The sequence below is a fragment of the Fukomys damarensis genome, unplaced genomic scaffold, assembly GCF_012274545.1.
Source record: "Fukomys damarensis isolate Sample0158 unplaced genomic scaffold, DMR_v1.0_HiC HiC_scaffold_23, whole genome shotgun sequence".
Lineage (NCBI taxonomy): Eukaryota > Metazoa > Chordata > Mammalia > Rodentia > Bathyergidae > Fukomys > Fukomys damarensis.
The window spans coordinates 18671571-18680917 of record NW_022900935.1 but is presented as its reverse complement, the minus strand read 5'-3'; the positions used below and the strand labels follow the sequence as shown (position 1 = coordinate 18680917).

Here is a 9347-nt window from a genome sequence, read left to right as displayed (position 1 = left end):
AAAAAAAAAAAAAAAAAAAAAAAAAAAAAAAAAAAGAAAGAAAGAAAGAAAGAAAAGAAAACAAGTAATAGCTCTCAATTACTGTTCTATTTGATATGAATGTAATTCAGCCTATAAATGAAATAGGACTTACGTTCTGATGTTTACATAACAGCATCTGAGATTGCAGAATACCCAGTAATTCCACAAGATTCACCGCTCAGTGTCAGTTTTACTGGTTACTAGGCTATGGATCTGGGATACTTGCTTTGAGGGAGGAAGAACAGGGTACTGATACAGACACAATTGCATTTATTTCTCAGTCTAAGCTTTAAACTGAAATCTCCTTAATCTGCTTAATGTACCCTTTCTCTTTTTAATTTTCCCTTCTTGAATGTGTTGGGGTAGATTTCTTGGGGCTTCTTTTAACTTAGGATATTTGTGATATGTGTCCTACTTGTATTCTTTGATTCTCCATCTCCTGGATTAAATTTTAGTTTGTGAGCAAGAAGTAAAGGGAAAGAGAGAGGGTTTCAGGTATAGTCTTTTAAAACTTTCATGGGTGCTGTTATCATAAACTGACCTTGCTTTTCACCTACACACGTTCCTGAATCATTTAAACACCTCTTGCCTCTATCCCAAGCTTTATTTTTAGAGAAATGTCTAGTTTGGACTGGCTAGGAAAGTGTGTTTCTGAGAGGAGGAGAACTAAAAAGAATCATTTCCATACCTGGATTGGATCAGAAGTAAGGATTTTAATGCAGTTCCTAGCCAAGAATCTGTTAAAACTTCAATTTCTGCTCTTAATCTCTGCAGTGCTTCTTTTCTCTGGGGACTGAGGAGGCCTTTAGGAATAAAAGCAGACATATTCATCATTGACAACTGCTAAGACTGATAAAGCAACTTATAAATTCAATTTAGAAATACTCTGTCCTTGAGCAATACATTTCTCTTCTTGGAAAAATCTTATAGTAATGCAACTCAAAATACTATTTTTACTTTCTTTTTTTTTTCCCCGGTACCAGGGATCGAACTTACGACCTTGCGTTTGCCAAGGCAGGCATGTTGCCACTGGCCTTTATTTTTACTTTCTTCATCAAAATGTTTTGCCATGGGAAGACAGTCACAGCAACAAGATCAGCTCTTAGCCAGCTATGGTGGCACATGCATAACCCTAGCTACTCAGAAGGCTGAGACAGGAGGATTGCAAGTTTGAGGCCAGCCTGGACAACACAGTACAATCCTGTCTCAAAATGAAATAAAATGTAGAGCAGTGGTTGGGAACTTGCCTAGCATGAGCAAAGCCTGGGTTCAATGTCCAGGACCACAAGAAAAAAATCAAAAGATCAGCCAGTAGAAACAGTATACTTGGGTGCTGGTACAAGCTGCTTTCATCACCAAACTGCAAACTCAAGGTCCACTTTGACTAGCACTGCTTTAAGAATCAAGGGGGGAGAAATGAGTGATAGAGCTAAAAGAGTTCTCAGCATTTCTACTCCCTTTCTAAAGAAATCAAAGCCTAGGGTGAAAAGAGGGCTTGTCTAACATTATGAAGTAAGTCAGGAGATTGTGGTCTTAGGAATTCTTTCTACCACCACATGTAAGTCTGTGGTGATTGCACTTCCTTCCAGCTGCTTCAGAACCTGTTAGTCAAGACTCCAGGTCGAAGGACCAATTCTTTGCACTGTACTTATAAAATGACTCCAACTGAAAAAGAGACTATAAAACACTGTCTAAAACTAGATGACTAAGCACAAAACAGAAGTCATACGATGGGACCATGTTGTCAGACACTTGAGTTCTAATATTCAAATATTAAGTCTGGCTCTGAATTTTTCTGTAGTGAAAGTTTTGTTTGTTTGTTTGTTTGTTTTTTGTAAAGTCCTGTATTAATACTCCATAAAAATCGAAGGCACTTCTGTAAGGAAGACACTGGGTATATAATTCAAGTTTACAGTTTCACAATATAAGCCTAGAATCAGGTGACTCTTTTATTTAACATTTTGGATTAAAAAAAAATCAAAACCAGTACCATATACTTAATTAATATATGATGTGGTACTTTTGTTACTTTATGCTGTACAGAACATACAGACAGACATCATTTTTAATCTTTTCCCCAGAGCAGGCTTAGAAGACACAGAAAGGGTTACATCATTTTCTTCAGAAAGCTAGGTGTAGGCACTAGGCAGGGAAAGGATCACAGACGTAGCTTATATATGAAAACTAACAAAAGAAAGGCCAATATCTGTGAGAGGAAAAAAAGTAAAGACTTGGAAATAAAAAATAAAAAGTACTGGCAATGAAAAGAGGAATCTGAAAAAAGTAAATTAGATTCCCAAAATCTGAAAGGCCACGATGTTTATCTGGTATTAGAGGCTCAAACAAGACTGAACAAGACTGAACTTCAAAGCCCGTTTCTACTTTCTGCACCATACTTTAAGGCAACATGGTGTAATCCAAAGGCGCTTGACCCGGAGGAGTGAATCTCTAACAATGCCTGAGACCTCAGGCAGCATTTGTGTGTATGTGTTTCTTTGAGGGTGATGGTTCAGTTTTAAGTATTTTCTCAAAAAAAGAAGAAAAAAAAAAGAAATGAATGAAAGTAAAGTACACTGGACCAAAAATCAGGAGATGTGGCACAGCTACTCACATGCTATGTGACAGTGGGTAAAATGACCCCTCTCCTATATGACAGATATTAATTTATGCAATGAAGTATTTAGATCAGCTCTCCAATGTCTCTTCTCATTTGAATAGTTAGGATTAATCAATTTCAAAGAATGGAATTTGATGCATACCTGACATTTGATATATTTCTGAGCAGGAAGAATTTCTAAGGTCTTTCATATTATAACATATGGATATTCAGTCTATAATCCTGGACTGAGTTTTCCATCTACTACAAATGAAGTAACCAGTTCTACTTGATTTGTACTGATGGTACAAGAATCAGGCACCAAAATGTGGCATCCTATTAACTACTATTGACAGTTGTAATTTAGGAATAAAAAACATTTTATCTAACAATCTATAGAACACATTTCCTTTAAAAAGGCATCTGTCATGGTGGCGCACGCCTGTAATTCCAGCACGTGGGAGGCTGAGGCAGGAGGATCCCTGTGACTTCGAGACCAGCCTGGGCTACACAGTGAGTTCCAGGTCAGTCTCAACTATATAGTGAGACCCTGTCTCAAAAAACCAAAAAATTTTTAAAAAATAAAAATAAAAAGGCATCTGTTTTAAAGAGAACAAGATAATTCTCTAAAGTTATGCTAAAAAAATTAGAAATGCAGAACTTTCTCTATTTTCTATTTATTTTAAAGTGCACTGAAAGTGCCAAGATTCCACCTCAGAGGGTTTCAGTTAGACCTCCATTTTTTTTTTTTATACAGAGTTAACATATTCACTGTGGCCAGGGGGAATCTAGGACTCCTTGCAAAGGAAAGCAGGCAATCAGGAAGAGAGACTCAGGCTGGTTGTGTGCCACACTTACCACCCACATTGCTCTTATGCTTATCGTAGATCTCTCTCACTTTCCGGTAACGGAAAGCCAGTTTCCTCATCCAGTCCACACCGCCCTGGACACCCACCGAAGAGCCATGGCTACCGCCACCGCCAGAACCACTGAAACCATCTGTTGAGAAACTATAGTTGCTGCAACAAGGAGGATAATGCAAATTAAAATCTGTATGTCATGCGGTTTCTAAGTGCTACCTGGGATTCTCTTGTTCTATTCTTGGTATCTGATAAAGCTAATGATTTAAAAATCTTGTGAAGGTGGATGTGACAGCACATGCCTGCATTCCCAAGACAGCAGAGGTTGAGACAGGGAGGACTGTGAGTTCCAGGTCTTTTTTTTTTTTTTTTTTTTTTCAGTCTGTCTTAGGTGTCTGTCTTACCCCTATTACTTCCATCAAAGAAAGGACTGAGGGGCAGAAGGTGTAGCTCAGCAGTAGAGCTTGTACTTAGTACGTATAGTCTTAGGTTCAATTCTCCTAGATCGGGGAAGGTCAGGGAGAGAGAAAGAAAAAAAAAAAGATTGGGAAGAAGGGAATGTGAGGTAGAAATAATTCAAGCACCAGTATTCTGTAGAGGTTGACTTGGGACAAAGTACTTTTTTCATTAATGCAGAGAACAGAGAATACCATAGAGTAGGAAAAAAAGCAGAACATAAAACTGATGACTACAACTATGCTAATGTTATAATTATATTAAAAAAGGAGACAAAAACAATAGAGGGAAATAACCCAAAACGTTAATAATGAGGAGACAATGGTAGATGTTTTTCTTCAGTGATCTGTTGGCTAATTTTTAAACTTATGGGTGGCTGATAAGTACTGGCTTCAAAATGTCCACAAATTTCTGAAGCTCTTCTAATTCTGCTCCTCTTGGGAATGGGCTATAACTAGAATATAAACAGAATGTAGTGCAAGTGACAGTATTCAACTTTAGAGATAGGTTTTGTTTTGTTTTTGCTTGCTCTTGGAGTACTTGTTCTTGAAGAAGCCAGCTGTCATGTAAGCATATTCAAGCTTCCCTGCGGAGAGGGACACAAAGTGAGGTCTAGACAACACCTTGATCTCACCCTGGTGACCCAGATTAAGAGCTCCCTACCTAAGTGGCTTTCAAATTCCTGACCTATAGAAACTGTGAGATGATAAATATTTAACTTTTTAAAGCTACTAATGGGGATAGTATGTCATACAGCGTATAACATACAGCTATATAAACTGGGAAGGATTAATACTTGATAAATACAGATTTAATTAAAGACAACTTGGTTCAATCCAAAGTCAAAAAGAGTTCAATGCATTACATAAGAGATTCCATAAGAAAATAAAGCTGCTAAGAAGTAAAATAGGTAACTGGCTTAGCTACATGTATAAGAGAAACAAAATAGCCACAAAAACTGGGATTCAGAGTGCATTACAAACTGCTTCTTATACATGTATCTTGCACATAACAGGTGTACTGATACTCAAACATCATTGTGTTTATCACCTCAAATCTTGGCCATTGTCATCTGAAGCCACATCTTCCACATGTACCTGGTCACATTCCTGTTAAAAAACAAAACACACTCTTTCAGCCTGAGAGTAAAAATGCTTTTACTGCCACGACTACCATGAGATGATTATATACAAGATGATGAAGTATCTTATGTGTGGAGGACACTCACTTTTGTCCCCTTCTTGTGAAACTCCCTTGAAGTCTGATATACATCCCAGTCTTCATGAAACCTTCCTTGACTATTCCATCCCTCAGTTCTGCTCTTATCTCAGCGGTTTATTTCTCCAGCTCAAGGGGATAAGCACAACTTCTCTTACCCTGTCATGTGTGTCTGTGTCCTACACTTGACTATAAATACTATTATACTGAAGGCCTGTGGGGCAAGACAAACATATCTCCTCTACACCTTCTAATCTAGTCCAGTGTCTTAATATAGCAGGTGCCCAATTAATTTTTGTAGTAGAAATAGATTTGGGAGAATATGGTATCAAAACTGAGAATGACAAACTGATAAATTTAAATAGACATAAGGGGTCATCTAAATCAATCTCATGTTCTAAAAGGGAGGTGAAATAATATTTTTAGGATCATATACAACTAGTGAATGATAGAAAGAGACTAGAAAGAAGCTAGATCTGCTTCATCTAATCCAAGGTTCCTTCCACCAACCCATGCTATTACTGACATAAATGCCACTCCCATTGTCTAGCCTGAGTGACACCACTAGGGTACCTGCATCAGAATCCCCTGGGGGAGTTTTTTAAAAATGCATATTCTTGAGTCCATTCCAGACCTATTAGAATCAGAATTTCTGGGACTGAAGTCCTAGAATCTCCATTTTTAAGAAGCTCCCCAGGTGATTCTTATGCCCCCTAAAGTTGAGAACCACTGACCTGGGGGACAGGAACATATTCAGGTCAAATTCTTCACAGAACTTTCAGTCCTGAGTGAGGACTATGTCTAGAAAATCATTACAAATACAATTTGGCAATAATTATCGGTACACAGTACGTTTTCAATAACTGTTTGCTGAATAAAAGCTATGGTGCCCTAATTTATCAACATGTGATCTAGAATTGGAGTTTAGAGTCACATTAATTTCATTTGTTGGAGAACTGTCTGTTGAGTATTAGACTGTATTCAAACAGAAACAACAGCTACTTAGAAGGCTGAGGCAGGAGGATGAAGTTTGAGGCTAGCCTCAGGAACTCAGTGAGAGCCTGTCTCAAAATAAAAAGGGCTGAGGATATAGTTCAGTGGTAGAATGCTTGCCTACAAGGTGTAAGGGCCTAGCTGTAATCCCCAGTAGTACAATGAGATGAGGAAACAGAGGAGAGGAGAGGGGGAAGAGAGGGGAGGAGATGGAAACAGAATTTTGTACAGGACAGTTCAGAATTTAAACGCACAAAATGAAAAGTCTGCGCTCTCTGCTGTTTCCCAGCAGCTCATGCCCCCAGAACAACTATTAGTTGTTTCTTTTGTAACCGAGCTTAACTTGACATAAACTTTCCCACCCTGACACTCATCCTCTTGTCTTTGGATTCAGGGTCCTGTGCTCTTCCTGCTATATCACATTTACCTTGGAGGTGAACTCAAATGTCAAAGCCAAAAACTTTTCCCACAAAGCTCTTAGTGTGTCCTGGTTTACCTGGTGCCTATCTATAAAATTCTGTATAGCAAACTTAACATATGCATGGATAGTAAATATATATAAAAATACATGAGTAAGAGCAAGCATTTACAGATTAGACAAATCAAGAGACTTTTAAAGTAGTAAAACTCAAGGTCAAAATATAATTGAGAGTACAAATAATCAAAGGCATTATCATTACATACTAATCAACTCAATATATATGTAGTATTGGTTAACAAATTGGGATATTGGTTTAAATATCAGTATTTTGCCTGATGTGTTAGCATTTTCCCTAATACTATATCACTTACAAATAAATTAACAAAAATAAAATCTTTGGGCCGGGGATTTAGCTCAGCAGTTCTACCGCGTGCCTTATAAGCGCAAGGACCTGAGTTCAATCCCCTGTACCAAAAATAAATAAATAAAGGAGTAAAATTCTTGAGCCAGCAAAATTGAGGACCCCCCCCAAAAAAAAACCCCAAAAACAAAAAACAAAAAAACACACCAGACCAAGACTGGTGACCCAACCATGTCACTATTCCTCTAAGAGGCTATGTATGCCTGTGGCTGCCAGCCCGTCCTTCCTTACCTTCCTTGTTAATGGAATTCTCTATCCTTACCCTGTCTACCAGGTATCTTCTATTTAAGCACGGGCTCCAAACATTGAGTAGAACATCTCACTGAATCACAAAAACAATTTAAGATGCTTACCTCTAAGTCATTGAAAAATAGATGTGTATCAGCCACTTCAAAAATCATTTCTTCCATTGTTAAACCTGAGCCAATCACTACTGTTGGGTCCTAGAAGACAATAAAAGAAAAAAATGAGTTGGCTTGGTATGAATAGAACTGGTTCTATTTTCTAATACTCAAAACTGAGGTCAACAGAAGACCAAAATATTTCAAAACAAAACAAAATATATTTCAAAACAATACAGGCTCACTTATTAACTTCAAATATTATTGACACAATTTCATTCATATTTATAAGAATCTGGGATTGTGCAATAGAAATTATGGACAGTTAAAAATTTCAAAACAATAGTTTGTAGAAACTATTATTTCTGTTAAAGTAAAGGGGATTTATTTATTTATTTATGGTTTTTTTTGAGATAGGGTCTCACTATATAGTTGAGACTGATCTGGAACTCACTAAGCAGCTCAGGCTGGTCTTGAACTCACAGTGATCCTCCTGCATTAGCCTCCCAATGCTGGGATTATAGGCATGCACAACCACGCCCGGCAAGGGGATGTATTTTAAGCAATATATTTTAAAAATTAACCCACTGTTTTACAGTAAAAAATCATATCTGTCATTCACCTTAAAAACAATCCATTTAATGTTTTTGGAAATCCCCTTGGCCAGAGGAAATTCTAACTGTGGCTAAAATATTACTATTTTAATATGTATTATCCTCTAGTGTCCCCACCACACACACAATATAATACCAGACATCTGATAATCTCAACAACCAGGACAGGAAAGACTAAAAGAGTCAAATTATCTGTAGGAAAACCAATGCAGATTTCTTTAAAATGAACCCTCAGTTTCTGACTTGCAAACTAAAATGTTTTTATAAACATCTTAGAACAACAGGGCTGGGGATTTAGCTCAGTGGTTCCACTGCCTGCCTTGCAAGCGCAAGGACTTGAGTTCAATCCCCAGTACCTCCCACAAATCTTAGTAATACAGTTTATGTCAGCTGTCCAACTTAGTAAAAAACTTGTGGAAAGCACTCGTAAAAAAATATCAGGGGCACCAAAAAATAATTGGCAGTAGTGAGATGGCAAAGGTAATAAATATTTTTATAAAATTTATTTTCAGAACCTAAAAAATATGACCCTGGGGGTAATGTAGTGTAGAAATACATAGTTCTACTCTAAACAGCTCATTCTTCTGCTACTGATATTTACAGTGAAGATTAAACGGGTTAAACTTTGATAAATTTAGTTTCAAAACGCATGAGTTATAGTTTAGATCTAGAATGTCCCCCAAAACTCTCATACTCAGATGAAGGGTTTTTGCAAGGTGAATGGATCATGTGAGTGCTACGCTCTTCAGAGTCCACTGATGAGCTCAGCAGCTGAATGTGCTTTTAGGAGGCCGGCCACTAGGGGGCATGACCCTTAAGGGTGTGTCTGCTTCCAGATCACCAGGATAGAAGTTTTTCCTCTATCAGACCCTTCCACCATGCCTCCTGCCTTGCAGCGAGCGGATTATGGACTGAACCCTCTAAAAACTGTAAGTCAAACTAAATCATTCCTTTAAGTTGTGTCAGGTATTGTGTCTCAACGATGAGGAAAGTGCCTAAGACATGCAATCTATTTAGAATATTTTATCTGTTTATTTTTATCTAACACATGTATGCTGCATTTGGGCTACTAAGAGTTACTTACTCCCAGCACTCTGGGAGGTGGAGGCAGGAAGATTCCTAGTTTGAGTCCCATCTGGGCAACTCAGCAACTCAGACCCTGTTTCAAAATTAAAAAGGGCTGGGGTTGTAGCTCAGTACAAAGGCCCTAGGTTCAATCCTTAGAACTAGGGGGTGAGGGGGTGAACTAAAGTTTAAGAAATCAGTCTTTGGGCTGGGCGTGGTGGCGCACGCCTGTAATCCCAGCACTCGGGAGGCTGAGGCAGGAGGATCGCTGTGAGTTTGAGACCAGCCTGGACTACATAGTGAGTTCCAGGTCAGACTCAACTACATAGTGAGACCCTGTC

General features: G+C 38.1%; 1 protein-coding gene and 1 long non-coding RNA gene across 4 annotated transcripts in view; one reads left to right on the top strand and one right to left on the bottom strand.

Moving 5' to 3' along the window:
* The window catches only part of LOC117287363, a 12462-nt gene extending 8881 nt beyond the window's left edge, over positions 1–3581 (top strand). The window contains exon 3 of the long non-coding RNA XR_004518674.1: positions 3505–3581. This is a non-coding gene — a long non-coding RNA (uncharacterized LOC117287363). The remainder of the gene's footprint in view (positions 1–3504) is intronic.
* Eya3 (EYA transcriptional coactivator and phosphatase 3) overlaps positions 1–9347 on the bottom strand; it is a 97930-nt gene that overhangs the window by 14768 nt on the left and 73815 nt on the right. For all 3 annotated transcript variants that reach the window (XM_010632503.2, XM_010632519.2, XM_010632510.2), the window contains 4 exons: positions 7340–7429; positions 4984–5042; positions 3476–3636; positions 710–824 (listed from right to left, as the gene is read on the bottom strand). In XM_010632503.2, the coding sequence (XP_010630805.1) occupies positions 710–824; positions 3476–3636; positions 4984–5042; positions 7340–7429 (425 nt within the window). The remainder of the gene's footprint in view (positions 1–709; positions 825–3475; positions 3637–4983; positions 5043–7339; positions 7430–9347) is intronic.